Consider the following 24194-nt stretch of genomic DNA (forward strand, 5'->3'; position numbering starts at 1 on the left):
ACTACAGACCATCCAGTGTTCTACTAACGTTTTTCTTGAATTGCAACTTTGAATTTTCTGCAAATACGGAATAAAACAGCGATCAGCTCCTTAATTACCTTGTTACAAGCTGTTGCAAGGAAAACAGTTTGGAGACTGATGGAACCCACACCACTTGCTATGAATTAGAACTAATTTTACAAATATACATTAAAAAATTAATATGACTTAAGAAAAAAAGTGCTTTGTGCTTTTTGCAATAGAGCTCAATGACAGTATTTCCATACACTGTCCCACGCTACTGCAAAGTCTCTTTCCCTTGGTCCAAACAACAATGGCATCAGCAACAGACAGTTTCACAGCATGGTGACTGCCCTTGAGGACTTCTGATGGTCTAACACATACATACCCTGCCACAGTAATAAGTGGAGGGGATGAGATAGTTACACATGCATTTTCAATTTCACAGCTACAGTTTATTTATAAATAAAGTAGATGTGGTAGATTATATACTTGACTTCCCCTGCCACCCTTTCATTTTGCCTGCCCCCATATAGTGAAGGAAAGCTACATTATTGGAACTTAACGGCGCCACCCGTTTTTAAAAAGAACGTCACAAAAGGGAAAATCGGAAAGTTCTACTTAAAAACTTATGGTGCAATAAGAGCCTGGGTTTTTAGTTTAACCTGTTAAGGTACTAGTTCATCTACTGCAAAGTAGATCCATTTAGAGCGAGAACTACTATGACAATAACCTGCCGAAAGGTGCAACTTTCAACCGACATTCATAGATCAAAAAATATGCATGGAAAACGGTAGAGGTCACAACTCTATATATGAAAAGGTGACTAGATACGGTTATGTAAATTTGTATTAGTTACTGCTGTCACTGTTAATCATTCTTTTATTTACAACATTCTGTAGTGATAAAAATTCTACTAGTTTCCATATACTATGTAGTTTTAGGACAAACTGCTACAGTATACATACATACACACACACTTCAAAAAGCCTTCTAAATGTGCTTACATCTATCATTGTCATTTTGATCAGCAATGGCATCTTCCAGAGTGACAGACTTTGGCTTCTTTTCATTATTTCCTTTCAAGTTTTCCCAGTCTGCCTGGTTGAATCTGCAGACCTCTGAGTCTTTGGTTGCTGTGTGGCCTTCTCTCTCTTTCATCTCCAACTCTGAGAAGCGCATCATTGCACGCTAGAAAGAGAATTGATATGAAAAAAAATCTCACAATAAAAGCTACTCCATTTACCTTACCTTATATGAAAGTATTTCCAAAGAAAAATCTGCTCAAAACCAAGGTTTGAGATATATATCTAATATATAAAAGTTTAAAATATCTCAGTTGTATAAAAATATTCAAAATTTCTAGTATCTATATGTAAAAATCCACACAATTCTTTCATATATAAAGATATACTGTATATAAACAAAAACATTCTGTTTTGGAGGTATAAGAAACAAAACAAAAACATAAAAACAGAAACTGCACAATGAATAAAGACGACCATGGCCCACAAACTTCCCTTTGTGTATTTGGAAATGAAATTTAACTCAAAGGTTTATGTAAGATTCTAGTAATAAAAATTTGAAGAACTGACCTCACAGTAAGCAGCAGGTAGACATAAAATACTGTCCTCTTGTAATCCTTCCATCTATGTAATTAAAATGGGCACTCAATGGATCATTTAAATAATTTCATCCATTTTTATAAGCATAACCAATTCTTTTCTTAACAATGCACAACAATTTGGTTTAACTCATCTTTTAATTAAAAGTAAAGTATCTTAAGGAAATTCCTATACAATATCTGTCATCGCTCAACATCAAATTCAATACTGCTTCTATTCTTTTACTACGTTCTTGATTGGTGAAAAGGTTGCATAAAAGTTGCATAACACCCACCAACACATGGCTGCTACTCCTCTCCATCAAATGTCATGTATGGTATACTAATCAGAACTTCTGGATACCCTTTGCTATCTTACAGTACAAGCCTACTGAGAAGCTAAAGCAACCACGAGTCTAACATATCATGCATTCTTCAGCTTCCCTAACTGCACAATATTTAATACTTATGTTATCAGCACTTTATCAGTTCTCATTTAAAGCATTTTTTAAACTGACTAGTGAATACATATAGTTCACATCTACTACTATTCACATAACCTGGCTTCACAGTTTTATAAACAAAAAGTTATTGTTACCATTTCTGGCAACATCTAGACCAAATAACATATTCCCCACCTGTGTAGGATATATCAAATTTAATACTTGACTGTGACTTTATAAACAAAACACACAAACAAATGCTTTGGTAGTTAAACCTCACAGACTCACCTGCAGTGCCCGCTGCTCTCGGCTGAGCTGACTAGAATCTGCATACAGTTCAGTTGTAACACACTTGAATCGATCACCTACATAGCCAGCAGAGTTTGCAATTCTTTTTGCCAATTTAGACGGCTTGGGTTTCAAAATTTTGCCATCAGTAGATTCTAGATCATCAGTTCCATCTTTGGTATATGTCTGATTAGATTCAATATTTGACTGTATATTTCCCATACAAAGTTGTTTTGCACCATCCTGTACTTTGCCAAAACACATAGCTGGACCATCACTCCCATGAGTATTCTCTAAGAAAGCAGAGGAAGGCTGAACTGGTAATCTCTCTTTATTTTGGCTTCCTGATACATCCTCTTTCCTTAAATTGAACAGCGATGAATTCTGAGCCTGTTTAAAATTATAGGTTTCGTGGAAATCAGTATTTCTTCCAAACTCTTCTCTCATTACAATAAAATCTCTGTGCTGCAACACTTGTTCTACCTTGCGCTTTGTGGAGTCACTAGTCTGATTACTGCTTTCAGTAGTAAAGCCAGTTTTTGCTACATTTGTTTCACTTTTCACATCTTGTTCATCTCGCAGAAGATCTGAAAAGATGTGTTTGTCACTTTTGGCCGCGTTCTTACTATGACTTGAACTTTGGTGTGATTTTGTGTTCTTATCAATAGGTACTTCATAATGTGTCTTTGTACTGGTTTCCAGCATCTCTGGCAATCTGTTTCTTGTAGCAGGATCCTCATAGCGGAGCCTTTCATGTGACCTAGATCTTCTTTCTGATTTTTCATCCTTATTTATTTCCAAAACTGAATGCTGTAACAACATAGGATGTACCATCCCCATCCCCAGGGCATCCTGATAGGTCATAAACTCTCCTCTAGCAGCTGGCAGGGTGTATGGAATGCCAGGTTTTGGTGCCAGATGCCCAGGGAAAAGACTGCCATTGGGTAACAAAAGTGGATGAGGATACACAGGTCCTTTTCCATGTAAAGATAAAGGGCTTATAGCTATGCCCTCTGGAACAGGAAACGGGAGATAACTTCTTGGATATGGCAATGGTGGAGATCGGAATGCCTCATTTGGAGGTAAGAACATGGAACTTGATGCAAGGGCATTCTCATTTGCTTTGAAACTAGATTCTTGATTATTGGATTTAGTCACTTTACTGTTATGTTTTGCAGATGTTGCTAAAGGTTGTCCTATATGCTGTATGACAGACGCAGTACTTTCCATAGCACTCCTGTTTGTCTTGGTGCAGTCTACATTGGCGTTTGGAGCTGGTGAAGCAGATGCGGGCCGACCTCCACTTGACACAGACCCTGAAATATTACTGACTACTGCTTCTGTTCCACCCATCCGAGGGCAAGAAGAGCTTCGCTGTTGTGGTATCACCCAGTCTAATGCTTTGTTTTTCAACTGCATGTTTTTACCACTGGTATCTTCGTTCGGACTTGGACCAGGAACAACCCAGGATGAGGGTGCAGTGCTAATTATTTCAGGTCTATAAAGAGGACAACCATTTCCTGAAGGAAAAATAGTTTCTTTCTGAACATCGCTTCCAGGTAAAACTAATCCACTTCCACCTCGGCTATGAACTAAAACAGTTGGTGCCATTTTTTTAATAAGGTCAGATTTGGTTGTCTCTACATCAACCACTTTTGATGACAAGTCTAGTGGTTTGTCTATGACATCTTTGGCAGTTGTTTGTTTTTCTAGTGGCAGAGGTGACCGGCTGTCCTTTCTATCGTGACCTGTTTTTCTTACATGTGTTGTAGCTTGCTGTGAAATTTCACCAGTGTCATGGGTTTTGGGAACTTTTCCATTAGACAGTCGGGAAGGAGGAAATTCATTACTTACACTCACATATGGCTTTGGGAGCGTAACTGAAGAAGGAGACGTCGAAATTCTGGAAAACTGTTTGTGATACTCTGAGTAGGTATCCCCAACTTGTGTGGGCAGATGAACTCTAGGGGATGGTCTCGGCGAATGAGATAACAAGATAGCAGGGTCTGTTGACATATTACCTGCAGCTGACTTTGCAGATGGGACTCTGGGCTGTTTGCTGTTCTGAATATGTGGATAGGCATGAGAGTCAACAGGATTTCCAGGACTGACTCCCATCTTCCAAGACAAGCTTTTATCTGGACAGTGTACTAGTGGGGGAATTGCTGGAGATGCTGAAGCAGCCGAGATCCTCATTGGTGAAGCTAAAGATGATGGAATGTGGGGAGTAACGTAGTGAGAAGGCGGCAGGTATAAAAAACGTTCACCATTTGTACATACAGGTGAATACGTCAGATGTTGTGGTAAGCTGTATGTGGACTGCTGAGGTAGCAATGCCTTATACATGTTCAATGAATACTTATTTGGTGAGTCAAGAAAAGGATATAGAGCGGGTGTTGCACCCTCCATATAAGGATTTACCCAGGGAAGCCTTAGGTAACTAGCACCATTGACAGTAAGAGGACTTTGTTTGTCACTTGAAGTTCTGTCCAAGCCTAGCGTTTCCCCTGTTGGAACAGAATTTTTTTGTATTCCAGGTGGTGTTTTATATATAGCACTGAAGCCATTTGGGGGTTTTCCAGAGACAGATGCACTTTCTATTGCTTCAGAGGGATTCGATTTGAACTGTATCTCTGGATTTCTTTCAGGAGTAAATCCAAGACCAGCTATAGAACTTGTAGCATCCCGTGCTTTCTCTGAGCCAAGTCCACATAAACTGGAATAGACAATACTACTGGGGACTCTAAGTCCTTCCCGCATAAGTCCAGACCTGTCCATGCTCAGAGCTGCAAGACTGTCAATGCGATGTGCTGTGGTTGCATCCACCTTTGTAGAATAAGAAATGTGTTATTTTTGCATGTTGTTAAAACAACATTACTCAAGACTATAGATACATCTTTAATTTTGAAGAGAAACAATACTAATACAAATACATTGTTCATTGTTAAAATGTAGGTAGGTTGATTGAACTGGTGAACACAACAGCCGGAAATAAATCTAATTAATTAAGATGTTGGCTGCTTCGTTTTTGTCTTGGAGATCCTGACTAGCTGTAAAGGGGCACCATTTACTAAAACAAGTTTTTAAAATGAATAATTTGACAGATGTGTTGACCCTTTTACACTTGGAACCTAACTTCGTTAATACTGCCTTTAAATAATCATCTCCTTAAATTTCCACTGCTCAGCAGAAACCCTTTCTACAAGGCAGATGACAGCAACTATGTCATCCCAAAATGCAATCCCTTCAGGGGCACAAGCCTTTTGAAATATCCAACAGGCATCACTTTTATAAGTCTGTCTGCAAGGGAAAATCCAAGATAGGAGGCTACGTGTGCTCCACACCCAAACTCGCCACCCCTTTTCTACAACAGTAGTAGTGGGAGAAAAAAAAAAAAAAAACAATCTTAACAAATTTATTAACAGAATTATATAAAGGGGTTGCCAGTGATAGCAAGGGGCTGGACTCGATAACCCACGAGGTCTCTTCCAGTACTGTGTCCCTATGAAAAGTACATCAATGAAACAGTGCTGAAATTTTTTGATTTTCACTTCCAACTTTTTAAACAGATAAATCAAAACACCAGCTATTTGGCTATTTAGTGACTTTATAAACTAATCCTGCCAGAATCACAAGTGTGCCACAACACATTATTCCTAATGACTTAGAAATAACAGTGTTGGTGTTGTACCACTCTGCCTAAAAAAGAATTAACAAGATAACAGAACAGAATGAAAGAAATTATTTCTACCATGAGGCCTTCTTCACACCTTTGAAAAATAAAAAATAACCTTTTACCACAGCTTGAAGAAGGCCTCTTACCTGAAGGAACCTGTGTCTTAACTGTAGTCCTTGCTGCACTTAAAATATTTTAATCATTTATTTAAATGAAATGTCACACAAAAATGAAATAAAAAAAATAAACACGTTATTTCAGTCTAAAGCTATTAATCTCTTACCACACTGTGATTCAGGTGATTTTCTTCCCTTAATTCCAGTCTGCTTTTCGGAGCATCGCCATCATTTACTGGAATTTTCCTATTAAAAATGTAAGCTTACTATTTGAAAATATTCCTTGCATATAATATTAATAAAAGATTGTAAGGCTCCATATTTCAATTTCCCCATAACAATCCCATATGAAATTGTCTCTATCCTCTACATTAACTCACAAAAAATAATGGTATTTAAATACTGCCTGAGAACAGATTCAAGGTAAAAAAGGTTTTGACATTACATTAAGAAAATGTTTCAGTCCACTTCAAAAGAACGTATCCCAGAAGGCAGGTGACTTCTTTGTTAGTTTTTTTTTTTTTTTTTTAAACTACTTCATATCTAGTGATAATTATGTCATTTAACGTACCATATTCACATACCATCTCTAAGTGTTAGCGAAGAGAAAATTACATACACACTAACGTCATACAAGTGTCACCTATTCCATGCTAAAGAGGAAGCTCCACATCTGCACCACACCAGTGTTACAGGGCTGGGACTTTTTATCACGGAAAGCACTGATAAAGAATATACTTTACTGCCAACTTTCAAATCCCATGAATAAAACAGCTGACATGAAGCAGAAGGAAAGTTTCATCATTACCCAGAAGAGACAGTTTCAACCATCTGATATTTAAAGAGCTAACAACAACTTGAAAAAAACTGAAATTACACTTCTGATTTTTTTTAAATTGGTTACTGATACAAATAACCCCTAATATTACTATACCTGGAAACAATTAGGAAAAACAATAGCAAAACTTTTTTCCCCAGTTTCTTTACTGTGTGTTTGCACAGAGCTGGCAAATAGTCACTTTCACTGTTTCCCCCTGCATAGATTGCAAACCCCCTGCTTCTGAGGGGCTGTCAGTCAGCAACAAAGAAGAAAGTCGTTTAAAAACAAAGGAGGAGCGGGGAAGAAACAGGAAAATGTTATTGTTTAAAAAAAAAAAAAAAAAAAAATCACAAAACTTGGCCGGGCTACTCAAAGCTAAGTGTAGTCTCTGAAAGTACTGTTGAAGCTTATTATTTTTAAATAAACTAGATTTCAAGTTAGTGGTGTTCCCTTTAGCCATAGAGTCCACTTGGAAAATATGTATTAAGAAGCATAACTAAGATTCTTGAATTAATAGTAGTAGGAGAAAAAAAATAACATATGGGATGACAATAAGGAATCCAGTACCTAGATAAAAAGGACATTGTTTCGATTTTTAATCACTGGGCAAACCATTTGTTTTAAGGCACTGAGAGGCAAATCAGATGGGACTGGCATGCCTAGCATTTAGAGTTAAAAGAGTATGTATTTGGATTAATACTCCTTCATACAAATGAAAAAATAAATTAAGTGTAAAAGTGCATTTAAAGGCTGCTTAGGGGAGTAATATTTTTTAAAGGGCGCTACTGCTTCACTGAACCAGGTGCCTGTTAAACAGTAAATCACGGACTGGTCTACTGCTGTCACGCACGTGTCTTTTTTCCCTCCTAATGCTGGCCTGATGTCGATGCAAGAAGGCAGCTATCTACTCGGGCATTAGGAAAGCGAATGAACTCTGAAATCTCACATCACAGAATCTCAGCGTGGTTTAACTTGCCAGAAGCTTAAATATTTACCTGTCTTCATTAATTCCACACATGCGGACCCTTTCATTGCTCATCCAGCTATGAACGTTGCCATACAGGGGAGTTGCAGAAAGCATGTCGTCGTCTTAAAAGCGCTGCTTTTTCTTCAGGGTTTTATATTCTATTAAAACAAAAGTTAAGAAGATTGGTCTAGGAGGAAGTGCAAACAGCACAGTGAAGCAGCCAGCCAGCCTCCCTCCGTGTAATTAATAATGAATGCAGAATTGGTGTGGGGAGTGAGCTGCCTACGCTAAACGCTAAGGGACAGCTACCCTGCAATAAAGGAGCAAATTGAGGGCATTTATAGGTCAGAGGAGATGGATCTTTTCCCTCGTGCACAGCCACAAAATTAAGAATCATTCCAGGCTATCGACAATTTAAAAAAAAAAAAGTTTCTCCAATGCATTTAATTTGAACTGAGAAACAATTCGGCTGGCAAAGTCTACACTGATCCCCAAAAGTGCTCCATGCACCTTATGTACACCCAAATAAGGAGAGATTCTGCGCGCTGGATAGTGCGTTTTAAACTGAGGAGAAAAAAAAATCTACGTTAGGAATACACAAGAGCAGAAAGTGCATTACAACAACAAGTATATACCTTCTATATCACCCACCCTACTAACTACTGAGAAAGCTAGTACGGTACGAGTTAAACTGAAGAGGCGCTTCTGCGGAACGGAGCTAAAGGAAAACTCCCTTCTAACGTTTGCACATGGGTTAAAAATAGCAAGTGGGTTGCTGAGCTCCCCACCCCTTGATTTGATTAAGCACCAAACCCTGATGGCTTTTGCATTGGAGCTGCTGCGAGTGCTTTCAGTAATTCAAATGACTCCTGCTTACTCCAGGGAAAGGAATCATTAGCAGGCTCGCTGGAGAAGTATTAGCAGCCCGAGAGGATAGGCGCGGTGTGGTGCAGCAGCAAAGGCAGGTGAAAGGTAACCGGATTGTCGCGTCTAGCGACGGAGGGGGAATGCCTTTTCTTCCTTTCTTCCCTTTCTAATGCCATCGCCACCCCCATTAAATTCTAGTTTGCTGCATGAGTGAAGTGTCAGGACAAGCTGCGTTTTATTAACAGGATTATCGCGGCGCATGATTTATTCCAGTGCAGGATTTTAATTGCTCTTTGGAGGTTGAGTCGTTTCTTTTGACTGAGCTTCAGCCTGCATCCTGCTGTTAAATGCTGGGTTAATAAGTAGGGGGAGACTGTAATGCACAGGATATCCCTCAGCTCTTCCTCTCTTACAAAAATAGAGTCCTTCAAACGGGAGGCACGACATTCTTTTTACACATGCAGACAAGCCAGTAATGGATGGTTGACCATGGGGAATTTAATCCATAACGTTTCCCAGAGCATATATGCTTCTCGAGTAAACTCATTTCCTTTGTCCGAGTCCACGATATGCAAATGATTACTTTGCTATTTAATGGGGAAGAACTCCAAATTATGTGTTTAACACACCACTTCACACCCGTTCAGAGAGATTCAGGAAATAACACGGCAGGAAAGCCCCGTGTTCTCAAACATTTTTTTCCTCCTTTCCTTAGAGAAGTCTTTTGTGTAAAGCCCTATGCCTGGAACAAATGTATATTAATGAAATAGCATGTTTCCCCTCCTCCCTCCAGAACTGTTAGCTTTCAATAATGAAGTCCACAAAACCTGCAGTGAGGACACAAAAATCTGTAGAGATTAGATAGCGCACTATCATTCAAAAGGAGTTATTTCACTGGAAAGACGGTTTCTGGACAGATTTACTGGTTTCCAGATGCACGGCTCGTAATGTTTTCAATAGAGCAGCAGCATGGAGAGAGTGATTTAGGGTTTTACAGACGGTTAGTAGCCGCCCCGTGCGCTGCCTCATCTGTAAGGAATGGACACAAAGTCCAAATAGATATGGCTGTGTGTAAAGGGGCCCACTGCTCTCCCTTTTTTAAACGGAGGGCACGAAAGGCAGACTGATATTACTCATTAGCGGAACTGCTAATGCTCCTCGTTTCCTCACTGGAAGTGTATCATTAACATCAGCTGCGGTGCCTGAATTAAAGCCTGTCAAGCCCCTGCCATTTGCAAAGAATGAAATACTAAAAATTACGTTCGCGGCTTCAAGGTTCACTCGCTGGATCCGGCAAGACGAGACATCAAACTCAAAGGGCCCAATAATAAGGCAGCCAACGCCCGAAGTATTTAAAAAACACACCCTGCTTTTCGACTGCAAGCCAAGAACCTCCCCTCATCCCCCAGCTGCACGAAGTTTGCCTGAGGCCGAGGTGTCTGTGCCGGCAGGCTGCGTGCGGCTGGAAGCACAGACCTGCTACTGAGCGCTTGCAAAGAAATATGTTGCAATCCCCTCTCCAAAGCACCACTGCAGTCCCCTGAGTGAGCGAAGACACGTCCCCCGCGCGCACACACACTCGTTTCGCGTGTGCAGCTGAGCAGCTTCTAGAGGGCGTGCAATATTAATGCCCTCTAACAGTGCTACACTGATCCCAGTTATCCTTTCGGAGCGGAGGGGGGAGGCGGTGGCGTGGCGATCGCTTTCGGGGTCGCGCTGTGCTGTGGATACGTACGTGTGTATGTATTTATAATCGCCGCCCTGATGAACTTTTTGTGAACTGTTTAAAAGTGGAGGTCTGTTGAACAAACAGCGGCGCCACTGCCAGCCATAATTTCATTGCAACAAGCAAGAGACTTTAACTCTTCCGACTCCTTTTTTCCCTCTGCGGACAAGGGGTCGCAAGATGAAGGAGGGTGACCCACCGCCCTCGGGGCTGGCTCCCCTCAGCGTTACAAATAATCCACCTCCCCCCAGCACCCCATTATCAGCGGGCAAATCCCTCTGTCGCTTCCACCAACCTTGAAGCATTTAATGCGCAAGGGGGGAGAGGGGGCTCCCGCCCTCCATTTACAGCGGGTCCGCCACCCTCCCCGCAGGGAGAGGGAGAAACGCGGCTCCTTTGGTCTTTTCCTCCGCGGATGGCCCCAATCTCTAGCCTGGAGCGTTCGCGGCCGCGCTCCAGAACACAGAACTGTGCGTGTGTGACTACGGCCAGGGCAATAAAGGACGCGTTTAAACCCTTGCCCGCCCAACTCGGATCCAGTTTCCCGAAACATCCACACCACGGCCGGCTACTTCCAAGCTGGTTTATCCAGTCCGGAGTCAGTCGGTGCGAGACCCCGCCGCCTCCGCACGAGAGTCAGCGCTGCAGCTGCTGCCATGCCGCTCTAGCGTACGTACCAGCACGGACTGGAAAGCCCGTTCCCCTCGGGGGCAGGAATTACCGATCGCTGCTCCGCCAACTCCTCGGAAACTAGCCTGCTACCGGGGTTGCCCAGCAGAATTCAGCCTCATGTGAGACAGGGTGGAATTTCCTCCTGGAGGTGTCTGGCGGGTCGAGCCCTTTGGTGCTATATATAGAGCGTGATACACACGCAATGTCAGAGCACTACCGGCGAGTGAAAAGCACTTAAAAACACTAACCTGGCTCCTTTTTTCTCTTGCCCCCTTCCCCTCACTGCCAGGCAGCCTGAGACGGCAGCGCTGGTGCCCGGAACACCCAGTCCTCGGCGCTCTCCGCACGCAGCCAGAGCTCCGCGATGCAGAGACAGGCACAGACACACACAGCGCTGTTTGGGCATTTGATTAAAAAAGGGAAACGTTTGGGTCTCCCTCGCAACGTCAACAGACTTTTGGCAGCCATTGACGCCAGCAGCAGCAGCAGCAAAGTTTTGTTAACACACTCCTGGCTTGGAAACTAGAAAAACCCGATGCCGGGGGCCAGCGGACGCCGCCGCTCATTCTTGCCTCTTGGGCAGGGAAGCCAGTGTAAAGTGGTAGCGCCTTGCCCCTCCCCCCGACTTCCCTTGAGTCACTATTGTGAGGACGTCTTCTTGATTAGGAACAAGTGGAAAAGGTGAAAGCAGGGTAAGGAAAGGAGAGGACGCCCGGCTGGGGACTGGCAGCTGCAGAGAGCCAGGAAGGGGAGAGAATGCAGCGGCGCACGAGTTCCCTTTTGGCGCCTTTACTCTTTCCACCTCCAGCTCCTTCTGGCAGCTCGCCAGTTTCCACTGCAAAAGCCACAGACCCACCCTCAGTGGGACTGCAGGCGGCTAGAAAGCTTCATGGGTTAAAGTCTGCAAGTAATGTAGTAAGCAAGTGGCACCGACAGAGCAAGAGGTAGTTAAACAAACAATCTGACCTTCGGAAATGAAAATAGTGCAATAAATTACCCCGTCCTGATTGTCTCCAGGCCACTGGAATGATCCTTTCTAGGTCTGTGAAAATCCCTAAGAGAAGTGAAAAGGGATGGGGGATTCATAGCAATCGACTTCGATTAGACCAAACTGTTCAGCCGGACTTTGATTTATAGAGCAGGACCCCTACAGTATTTAGAAGCCTAAATACGGACAGCTGCTTGTAAAAGTGTTTAGCCACCTCCTTTCCCTTATACCTATGGCTAACATATTTACAAGTTACACAATTACCGACACCGGTGTTAGAAATTACTTTAAAGACACCATATTGCACATTTTGATACCGAGTATACAGCTTTGGCAGCGGCGGTCCAATATTAGACCAGCGGTTAAAGGGGAGGGTTTTTTTTAACTAAAAAATACCCGAGGTATATTTTGAAAGATCTACACAGCATCACTGATTTGACACACATTTTGCAAGCCAGGCTAGGAAGCAGCAGGCTAAGTAGCCGCCGCATGGATCTGGGGATTAGAAAAAGAAGTTTGACCTTTACCCGTGACGTGTGGCATTTCATTTAACCATAAAGCTAAGTACAAATGTGCCAGCTAGGTCTCTAAACCGATTTAAAATACATATTGAGTCATGCATAACACTAGTGCATTTCGGTTTAAGAAACACACACACGAGGGTCGGTGTCTATTTTAAGATTTTAAAACAACCTCTTTCCTCTGCGTGTTGACTCCTCTTTCCTGCCGAGGCTCCCACACAGTCACGTGTAGCGAGGCTATCAGGACTTTCTACAGTGTAAACAAAACGCGGCGGAGCCATCTGAGGGCAGTCAGAGCTGCTGCTCGGCATCAGCTACATTGGGAAGAGGACGGGGACAGGGGTGCGCCCAGAGGGACTCCACCCACAGACAGACAGACAGACGCTGCAGCCGCGGGAGGGGGAAGTGGGGAGGCAGAGATGACTGTGGCCTCTGTCTGCGGCTCTCCAGCTGCCAGCGATTGGATTCGCGGGGGAGGGCCGCAAAGGGCAAGCCCCCGGCCCTGGGGCCGACAGGGAGGATCAAAGGGGGGGAGGGGGAGGAGGCATTAGACACTAGGGGGCCGAGGACGGTGTTTCCCACTGGGGCGAAGCATACGAGGGCCTCCCGGGGGCCGGGGACACGGGGCAGGAAGGCAACGAGGACTTCAATCCCTCCCCATTCACGGCCAAGCACCGTCCCTCCATGCCTGGCCCAGTGACGATTCCCTGCCCCGTGTGGGAGCCCTCCCGCACGCACCCCTCTCTCCGCCTCGGTGCGTGATCAGGGGCGCGGGCAGGGGACGCTTCACCGCCAGACGCTCCCGGGAGGAGGCAGAGCAGCGGCGCTCGGTTCACGTGCGGCGGCTCCGCTCGGTCTCTCTCGCGCGTCCGAGCCTGCCACAGAAAGTAACTCCGCGGCGCGGCCCCGCTCTCTCCCCCCGTCCAGCCCCCAGCAGCTGCCTACGCTACCAGGCGAAGCGGTGCCGAGTTCTCACCGCCATTTGCAAACAAAAGTTTTAAATTAATGATAAACCTGGGATCGGAGGAAGGGCGGCGGAGAGGAGGCCAACGAGGGAAAGTTAAAATGGCTGGCGAGCCTTCAAATAACCCTGGCCGTCTCGCCCACGTACGCGACAGAGTCCCAGCCTTCCCTGCCAGCGCTGATCCGCTGGGGAACCACCCCACCTATTTTAGGGAGAACCCCCCCGGCACATGGGGCTGGGAAGGGAGCACCCGGCTCACTTTGGTGAGTTCACAGAGGTGCCGGCGTCTGCAGGTTAATTAGATCTGCTTCAGCGTGTGGCACATGCTTGACCCCCCCCCACACACACACACACTGAAATACATCGAGGAGGTGGGGGGAAAGGAGGATATTTTATTTGCTGAAGCAGAGACACGGCTGGCACCCAAGCTGGGGTTGCTTAGGGCGAAGAGGGGCCTTGACACAGGGGAGCTGACCCTCCCCGGGCCACCCTGGGAGAGTGTTAGAAGGGTCACCGCTGAAACGTGTACTTGGCAAGCGGTGAGTGGCGACACCAGTTCCATTGCGCTTCTGCGTCTCTCCCCCCGCCCCCGCCACACATTTCCCTTGTGTGAATGGCGGAGCTGAAGCGGAAAAGGCTTCGGCTCCACGGGGGAGAAGGGGGGGGGGGTGTTCTAGAGTATAAATCGCGAAGGGCAGCTTCGCATTTCATCCTGCCACTTCTCCAGCAGCGACATTAATAACGCCCCCTCCTCCTCCTCCGGGGAGGAGATGAGCGGGGGGGAGAGGTAGCTAGGCGGACATGCTTGCCAGAGAAGGCAGCTCCTGCACCATACGCCACAGAGCCACTAGATCTAAACCCCTTTTATCGATGGCCCTTAGCCACAGTCTTGCCCCCCTTTCCAAGCGATAGTTTAGGCTCCCTCTGTCACCGACCCCCTCGTCTGCATCTCTCACTTCCTAGACCGTCCGCGCCATTTTAGAGACACACAGAGGAGCGAGGGTTTCCGCTGCTGCTGCCGCCAGAGACAACAGGCAGCAGCCGAGCCTGAGCTGCGCAGAAGGAGCAGCAGGAGAGAGATAGATACAGCCGGCCTGGCACAAATGTGCATTTCAGGTAATTAAGCGAACGTTGCATCCGCCGAGCGGAGTCTCGGGGAGAAGGGAGAGCGCGCAGGGCCGGGCTCCCTCACCCCATTAACCCTTCAGAGTCCTTACAGCTCAGGAGCTTTCCATGTTGGGTTGATTTAGGATGGCTATTGCTTTTAAGAACAAACACACACACACCTTTAGCCACCTTTCCCTCCACACACACGGCTGGCTTTGGCCACGCTCGCTGTGCACATCTAACTCAGCTCCCTGAACAAACGCGTTTTCCATCCCACCCTTCCCACTTATTTTGCCGACAGGAAACTTCAGGTTGGAAAAAAAAATACCCCTACACATTGAATAGATAAGTCCGCCTGTTTCTGTGAGAACCGAGCGAAATGGTGCACTCATTTCCGCAGCATTATCTGGCTATAAATACCACCGTTCCGGGCCCCTTCTCCTCCCCACACGGCACCCCCTGCTAGAATGATTAATGGGACATACGCCCTTGGTTTTCCTCTGACCGCCCCTGATCCACGTTGCTTTCTCTCGCAGTCACCAGCTCACGCTGTACCGTACGGTGGGGGAGCACCCCCCCGACCCCCCGCAGTATCCACAGGGGACGTTAGCAGATATTGATCACGGACGAGTTGATTTTGCATAATTGTGGCTGACAGTGCCTGTGGTTCCCTCATTTACGGAGCAACAGCTTTGAGAGGCTGATTGATTAGGAGCAGCTCCCTCCCCCCTTTTCCCCAGACAGACACACAACCTATCACCAGGAGGAGGCAGTTTGAAGGCGATTCTCTCCGGAGAGTAAAGCAGCTACTCATTATACAGCAAATGGCCGGCGCGCCGGCAGCGAGATATTAAACTTGCTCCTCTGTCTAACGTTTTATCTAGCTTAACTAGCCTGAGAGCCTTCTGCTCCCCGCAGGACTTTGTCTATGCAGCAAGGTTTGTTTGGAGGAAGAGGGGCGGGGGACTCAACTGCACCGTTTTAGACACAAGATGGACAGTTATATTCAGCGATCATTTAAGAAAAGCGCTTGGGAAGTTGGAGCGGCTTACAAACAACTCAGTCGGCGTATGCTTAGCAATACTTGAAGAGTACCACCCTGCCTCAAAATATGTATAGTGCTTACAATGCGAATGTTTCCCCCTCCTGGGAAATACTTTCCGAGTACTTCTGAAAATCACGGAACATTTTAGACAGCAGTTACAAACAAGCAGCTGCGCGCACGTCTATAGGTTTCTACATAACTACTGGTCCCAAACCCTCACATCATCTTCTCCAGACCGTTTAAAGAAACAGTTATCCTATAGAGAGCAGGTAGGCATGTGCCAGTCATTTGATTTTAAGACTCTTCTTCAAACAGCAGAATCGTACGTTTATTACGTGAATCCGAAAGTTACTGTAAAAGCAAAGCCAGGCTTTCTATACAAAGTTTTGCGATGTTCCTCTGGGTTAATACCCCACAGTTGTAGGAAGACTCACACAGACATCGGTCGTACAGGGAAACACTAAGGACCATTTCCATCTCTGCTTTTTCGTCTTAGAACTCGGCACCAAAACAAAACACTGAAGCAACTGCTATGCAGATGGGCGGCTATGAATTTTTGCTGCTGCTTAGAGCTTTAATTACTCGCTCTTGATCCGTGGGACTACGGCACTACACCGCCAAGGTTAAAATGCCCTGAACAGCTCTGAGCAGATGTGAGCGAGTTGGCAGACGCGCAAATGAGGTCTGCCTCTAAGCACGATAACAAGTGACTAATACATTGCATATCTCTGAAAGAAAATTATTTTTCTCTAATTTGCATTAGCTTTTTTTAAAAGCCAGCGACAGTCCCTCCGCAGAGGCAACACTATAATCCTGGAAATACTGCTCCGTGACTTTAAAAGATTTGGAAGAAGGAAGAGAGTGCCAGTATTTTGGCGACGTAGACTTGTTTATCTTTCCGCCTTAGCTTCAAGGCGAAACTAGTTTCGCAAGCAATGTTCCTACAGAAATGGCATACGTCATATGAAAGATTAATTTATAGCATTGACGCTAAGATTATTGAATTACTATTGGAGTAATTTCCACCGTCAATAGCACAACGTTATTCATAAAGACTCAACAGCATAAGAAGAAAAAAAAGGGAGACTGAAGAAAGATAATAAAGGTGGTCACCCTTAAACAAAAATTATACCCACTGTGTGAAATTAAGTCTTTCTAGAGAGTTCCAGGCCAAAGGAAAATAGATTTTAGAGGTTACTTTGTGTGTAAAAACATAACGATTCTCTGTTGCAGTTAAAACTATCTAATTTGAAAATACAGGCCAGATCCTACAGTTCTTAATCATACAAAACTCCATCCGACTTTTGGGAGACTTCCATAAAGGCTGCGGGCTGAGTTTGGATACATAAGGAAACCTTAAGGACAGACAGAAATAGGTAGTGAATTTCTCTTTAAGTTTCAAAGGCCTTTGTTTTAAGAGCAATAGCCTGATCAATTACTGTCTCATTTTTACTTGTTTGGAGCTGTTTTTGACCCAGAATCTTACACACCTTCCTGACAACATACAGTCTAGTTGAGCTGAGAATGCCTACAACTGATCTCAGAATAACAACTTTGTTTTACAGCAGCACGTGCATTTAAAAACAAACAACGCAATTCAGCATATTGTTTTTGAGAAATGCTGTCCAAGCTGGAGTCATCTCACATCGTCAGCTCAGTCTAAGGGAAATTCAGAACATCATCCTCCCATGTGTACAATCCCCTGCACCACAGGGCCTGCTTTTCTTCTCAGAGAATGCAACGGGAACTTTGCTATTGCCTTCAATAGGATCTGGCCCGGTATATGCAAATTTCAGCACTTCCAGGAAAGGGAGCACGGCTTAGTAGCCAACATATTTTTTTGCCAAATTCCGAGCTCGTTTAGACTCCAAAGCAGCCCGCTGTTGTCAGTGCGTTTGCCCTTGCTGAAGGCCAGGGCAGAATTTGACCTTTAGACTCTCTCTCAAGTCTAACAAAAGGAATTGAAGTCATATCTATAGTCTCTTGTTTTAGAGAGACCCTCCACTCCAGGAAGAGCTTTTCCCCTACAGGTGAATTACTCAACTGCGATATCCGGGGGTCTGTCTGAAATTTAGCCCAGGTCCGTGCACACAAGTTGTGATGAGAAAAATCACACCTCTCGCGAACTATTACATTAAAAAGCAACTCTCCCCCCCCCCAGCTCATTAGTTCTTAATCCGCGCGGCCGCTATCTGTGCGAGCGCTCTGCCGTGCTACTGCTGCCCGCATAGTGAGAGCTTTGTTGTAGGTGCCGAAGAGGCGCGGGCTACTCGCGCTCCAACAGCTGTCACATTATTTGCACTAGCTGTAAACAGCCTTCACATTCCCCCCCCCACCCCCACCGCATAGTTAAATCCAGACTAACAATCCACAGTTCGAGATCAAACCAACAACAGCAGCATTGTGTCTGCCTTCAGTGCTGTAGCATCAACTACTGCAGCTGGTTTAGTCCAAACAAGGAACCCCCTCTACCCCACTCCTACTGTGGAGAGAACTCTGTTTGTTTCATCCGATTTTTCGAACAGAACCTTGCTGCTGTCCGATACAGTGGAGTTCCTTTTATTAATTTCCCCACCAGACGATATTTCGGTTTTTCTCCCAACTCGAGACAGACCAAGCACGCGCGCGCGCACACACTCTTCTCCTTGATAATAAAGTTTTGTCACAACTTCAATTGTTTCTGATTTCCCGTCACAAGAAGCCCCAGAGTACAGCTGCAGCTTTGACTTTCTCGTGTAAAGTACGCCGTGCCCCTCACTATGTCTCGGTCATTGTAGCGTTTGGAAGCTGAAGGCCCCTTGTTCTGCTGCAGAAATGTCACGACTGAATGGATACCAGTAACTGCCCCCATAGGGGTGAGGACAAGTTTCCTTTATTTTGTATTAAACTGACTTTCCATAATCGTCAGTATCGGTGCAAATTGCACCCCAGCTCGTCTTTTATTAAGTATAAACCTCACTTTATGACTTAAGATATTTTTGTTATAAAGTTTCCCCATCATTAAGGCCTATAGTAAGGAACAATCCGCTTTAGCTGCATTACAATACCGAATCTACATAATGGACCATTCCAGATGGCTTTGCTCAGGTTGATATCCCCAGTGAGTTTTTGGAGTGAGTAAAGTAACTACGATTAGATTTTAAGATATTGAGTCAAATCTGTTTGCCTCTAGTTTGACGTAGCAAATGAAACGGGCTGTGCGTCATACTTACATGACTACCCTTGGGTTTCCTGCACCCTTCCACCTCCCTCTTGCTTTGAGCTCTGCACATTTATTTATTATCCCACAATGGACATCCCTTATTGTCCCAAACACTTGAACAGAAGAAGTACTTTATTTTCTATCTCCATATATCCAGTTAAAATAAACGGTCACTTCTATTGATTCCACTCAAGTCTTAATGTTTCCAAACTGAACCTTAAATCATGCACGTGCAGTTTCTCTTTTCCTACTTTAAAAATCTACTATTCTGATGCAAATCAAACGTTCCTTGTGAAATACTCTGTACAATAATTAAACAGCAGGTTAGCTATAAGTTGCCTGCTCTTTCATTGATTACACTTGTGCTAGTATCTCTCCCATTCTGTGCAAATTTTCTGTTGCGAAGGGAAAGGTGGAGATTTCGCTAGAACTGACTGAAAGTATATCTTCTCCCTTTAATTTATTCTTGGCTAAATTATGTATGATTAATTGGAATGTATATCTTTACAGAAATGTTTAACAGTAAGGGTATTCGCCTAAGAGTTTTAAAATAGATTAAATTTGATAAAGAGACTATGAGAGCCGGCACGGAAATGCACAATATATAGCTTTGTGACCGGCTGCCAGAAAAGACTGACGATTTTTTGTTTTGTTTTAAAGAGCATTTTCATCTCGGCCCAAGTATTGCTAAAGGTTAACGTTTCTCAAGGCAGGCACAGTGGCTACTACTGACGTGGTAGGTCTGCACTGAACTTCCCAACCAGCTTCCCCTGTAAATTATTCCAATAGGTATTTGCAGGTTGGTGGCATCGACTATTCATTGCCTGTACGGAGCTAAGAATCTGCTTGCCTGGTAAAACCCATTGCTAACAAAACAATGTCAGCAAAGGCTGCAACACATTCTTGTGAGAGACCAGCGATTCGTGCCTACTGAAGCTCTTTCAGCACAAAGGCTTTTAGAGGAAGAAGAGAGAGAGAGAGGGAGGGAGGGAGAGCTCTCGTGTTTCAGGGCTGCTGTCCCCTGGGAACGAAGAACCAAGTGTAGCTTCAATCAAATGCTCACTTCTCCTCCGGGAGCTCAGTCGGAAACCTGATCTCACTAGCTTATGCCTGCCTCCCTGCATATAGGCTTGCTTTCCTTTCATACCAGCAATTTGTATAAAGAGGAGAGCCAATACAGTTTATTGAAAATGCGATCTCATAGTAACGGGTTCTTTCTATAGCTAAAATAAAACAACCTTGAAATGTCTGCTCAGGAGGGCTCTCTCCCCACCTCACTAACTTACGGGGAAAGTGATAGTTTAAAACTTAACATTTCACATATTTTCTTCCCGACTGGATCTTCCGACTTCAGCTACCAACAGCTACTTTTTAATGGGCCCTTTTAACGTCAAGTCACATAGCCATTATAGTGTTTACCATTAAACACATTACAGCTCTTTTTTTAAAAAAGGCGGATGTATTTTGGGTCAGCATTAGCTGAAGTCTACCTCAAACATACCTAGGCCAACCTTCCACTCAGGCCCCCTGGCCAAGCTGCGGGAGCTCAGACCTTGCCCATCCTCCCGCAAAGATGTAGGCCTTGGGGAGGATGTGCTAAAACGGCTGAAGCAAATGTTGGCCACACATATGGTAGGTCACAATTCACTGGACCAGAAGAAGTGGAGAAATGAGGAGAAGACCACTTCCTGCTGCATAGTACTGTTCTGAGCTACCGAATTGCTTTGGCTGGAATTGGGACGTCTTATTTCCCCTGATTTTATATCCAGGCAGACCTTGGAAAGGGAAGGTATATGGGGCTGTTTTGGGTACCAAATGGATACCTCTATGGTTAATTGTGCTAATGAAGCCCCGACATAAACCTGTAAAGTGTTTTGATTGATATATTTGGGGATGTATGTAAAAGGTATTGCTTCCTGAGGGGCCAATTAAATTTGACCCTAACAATGTATAATGGCTGGGAGTGACATGTTAAAAGTAGTTCCCACAATGAGGGCTAATACATTTGGATACAGGGATGAATGAGGTAGGGAGATTGAGAGTGCAGTTTGTGTGCAGGCACATACACTTCTGTTCACAACTATTTTAGTAAGCACACTATGGTACCCAGATTATAGGTGATTTTAAATACCCTCCTAAATGTTCAATAGTATGACTCTAAAAACATGTTACTGTCTGTCTTAGCAATAATATGTGCATTAAAAGGTCCCTACGTCTATGAATTTAGATTCCATAGCACCAGTGGGTGGATTCAGGAACCCTGGTGGTACCTATCCAAAGTCCTAAACTATCCCGTGGAAGATGTTTGGGTCACAGCAGCAGCAGATCTTCCAGTGAAAATGGATTTCTCTCTGTCCCTTCTAATACCACTCAAAAGTTTTCTGAGAATTCAAAGCAATACTGAGAATCTGCCTCTCAATCCTTAATTCACTTCCGTGTGTCTATATGCTGCAGCATTAAAAAAAAACACAGATTAACATCAGCTAATATCCGACCTTAGCAGAGGAAGTACAACTAACCAAATATAAAACTGGATGAATTTAATTCTTTCCTCCTTCCCTTTGGTGCACAAAAGAAACCCCCACACAGGTAGTGTTTTTGTTTGGGTATTAGTTCTAACACAAAGCATGAACCTAGATGTAATTTTAATGTTTTCTTAGTTATTTAGGTAAAATGTCTATACGGTTTAGCTCCTATGCTATAGAACTACTGAGTGGTTGGACTTATACAAAAATATGAAAACATTCCTGATGATGTGTGAATGCAAACATCAATTACTTTGGAGTACTCATTTGTTCAATTGTCCCATTGTCTGGACTTTTAAAACTAAGAACACAAGCCTAAGTATTTTGTGGTATAAAGCTATTTAAAGGCAAGGGTCACTAGGTGATACATTCCAGAGTATTTTAAATGAACACTTAGGGTAAGAGTTTAATCTATTTTAAAAATTGTGACAGAACTCTTACAAGTAACTGCTAAATGGAAGTATTGACATACTTACACCATACTAAAATACATTGAGACATCTGTAAAGTGAATGATAGCATATAGCTTTGTTATGTTATTGCAGTTTTCAGTGGCATGGGAGTTCTACATGTTTGCTAAGCATAGTTTAAGGGAAAAGTTAATTTGTGGCCTACTAGATACAGCACTGGACCTAGGCTCTAATCTTAATCTTGTCTCTTCCATTAATCTGCTGGGTGAGCTTGGGCAAACCACTTCACCTCTCTCCTACCTCAGTTTCCCCAACTGTAAAATGGGGATAAGGATACTGACCTTTTTGTAAAGCGCTTTGAGATCTACTTATAAAACACACTATATAAGAGCTAGATATTATTAAAAGTGATCTTGCTGATATTAAATTAAGGTGATAAAACTTGCATGAAGTACTTATTGGTGTGAGTGCTGAGGTAGAGTGGAACTTTTAACCTACTCTCTTTCCTAAGGGTCACGCTCAACTCTATACAAAGAATTTCCAGTGTAGTTGGTGGAGTCTGTACTTTCTACTTCAATTGTCCTATCCAAATAAAGCTTGTGTGTGTGTGTTTACTGTCACACTAACAAAACAAAATCACAAAAGGGTTTGGGGGAGGAGATTAAAAAAAAGCAAGGATTTTATTATACAATTTAAAAAAAAAAAAAAAAAAGGTAACAATCCTTACATGAAATAGAATTGGCATATATACTTTCACTCAGAACTGGGCATTTACATTCCACTTTCTAAGAATATGTATTTTTTAAAGGGACTAGCAATGTAAATATCTTTCCCCTCCAAGTTTCAGATTCTTAAACTCTACCTTACACTTTAACAGATCTTTTAGTTTGTACCTAGACAATAAATTTAGTTTAATTTAGCTTCCGGTCTTTAATTTTAACAGGTCTCCTCTCTGCATGCAAATCAATATGGCAATTACCATCTAAAAGCTCGCCCAGCCCCAGGTCAATGTAAATTGATCATTGTCCGCCTTCCACAAAATAACACCAGGAGTCTGTGGTGCATAATGAGATTATACTGGAAACTGTCTTTCAGATCACAAATTATATTTTATGCTGTCAGGGTCTTCTCCAAGCGGACTTCCTTGCATGCCTAATCACAGGGCACCAAATCTATTAACGTATAAAGGTAAATTTCATACAGAAAAATAGCACCAAAATAAGCCCTACATCATCTTAGTATGCTAGTTTGCTATTTCTAAATATATATGTGGGCAGGTAGTAATGAAAGAATATTAACTTGTCCCACTGGTAAAAAATAGTTTGAAAAATCTTAATACTAGTTGAAGGTTGTTTTGTTGTCCGGCAAAAAGAAAAAATAGAAGCGCCTCCTGCAAACCAACAGAACTTCTCTCAGGGAAATATTTTCTGTGAGCTGGTGGCCTTCTTGCTTTCTGTCCCTAACTAGTCAACTCATCCATTAAAAGGTGCTACACATGACAGAGAAACCCTTGTGAAACATTCATTAACTTCTGCTTGAAAGATCGTTCGAGCTAAAGGTTCAAGTCCTGACAGCCGAACAGGTCTGAGGGAAAGGTCGATTCAGAGTAATACTCCATATCAGCCTCTTCGGTGAAAGGACACAAGGATTACATGTAGCCAGTGCTGCTCACGGACAAGGGAACTCCCCCTGTCTGCAGATGAGGCCTCCTCTGCCTCTCATTATACACACACGGGGAGAGCTTTTCGATGTAGTTAAAAGGGGTTAGTCTGGCTCGCTGGAAGGAATCTACTTGATCTCTGAGTGGTTAGATTACTGCAAAAAGCAAGAAGCATAACATTCATTCTAGCTACCATTCATTTTTAAACAACCTCAGTTTAAGGAGGAAGTATTAAGCCTGCTGTTCCTATCCTGTGCACTGCTGTTTAAAGGCCCACACTAAAATGTGCTATAGATGTAGACGTAAGAGACAGTATCACATGTCATCCGTGTAATGAAGTGTATTGCACTATCCAAGTCCTACAAACAGATAGCTGAGTGGCCTTTTGTGTACATCAGCCAACATTAAAAGGCTTGAGTAAAACAGGAATTAACTCCCTTGTCAATGAAATTACAATATTTTACACCCTCACTACCAGGAGTAAGATGAGGCCTTTAGACTGAATTAGTCCTTTAACCACTCAATTTTCAAAGTCTTATGGTTCTCTGGAAGACAAAAAAGTCACAGATTTTCATTCCTATAATTTAGACTTTA

The 24194-nt window shown here is 43.6% G+C and overlaps 1 protein-coding gene and 1 long non-coding RNA gene across 51 annotated transcripts in view; one reads left to right on the plus strand and one right to left on the minus strand.

The window, feature by feature from the left end:
* Positions 1 to 24194, minus strand: part of BCOR (BCL6 corepressor) — a 67950-nt gene that overhangs the window by 38489 nt on the left and 5267 nt on the right. For 11 of the 50 annotated variants that reach the window (XM_043538050.1, XM_043538088.1, XM_037902500.1 and 8 more), the window contains exons 2-6: positions 7942 to 8071; positions 6294 to 6372; positions 2335 to 5160; positions 1596 to 1649; positions 1008 to 1191 (exon numbers count right to left, since the gene is read on the minus strand). In XM_043538050.1, coding sequence (XP_043393985.1) covers positions 1008 to 1191; positions 1596 to 1649; positions 2335 to 5160; positions 6294 to 6372; positions 7942 to 8027 — 3229 coding nt within the window. In that variant the 5' untranslated portion in view covers positions 8028 to 8071. Of the gene's footprint in view, positions 1 to 1007; positions 1192 to 1595; positions 1650 to 2334; positions 5161 to 6293; positions 6373 to 7941; positions 8072 to 8548; positions 8648 to 8790; positions 8988 to 11183; positions 11930 to 12175; positions 12233 to 12859; positions 13465 to 15243; positions 15378 to 24194 lie in introns of those variants that run through there. The other 39 variants (XM_043538095.1, XM_043538094.1, XM_043538085.1 and 36 more) reach the window with 21 other exon arrangements.
* Positions 13526 to 16874, plus strand: LOC122464060. The gene is made up of 2 exons (XR_006287913.1): positions 13526 to 14767; positions 15295 to 16874. It is a non-coding gene; the product is annotated as an uncharacterized LOC122464060 (long non-coding RNA).

This window comes from Chelonia mydas, chromosome 1 (genome assembly GCF_015237465.2).
Source record: "Chelonia mydas isolate rCheMyd1 chromosome 1, rCheMyd1.pri.v2, whole genome shotgun sequence".
Taxonomy (NCBI): Eukaryota; Metazoa; Chordata; order Testudines; family Cheloniidae; genus Chelonia; species Chelonia mydas.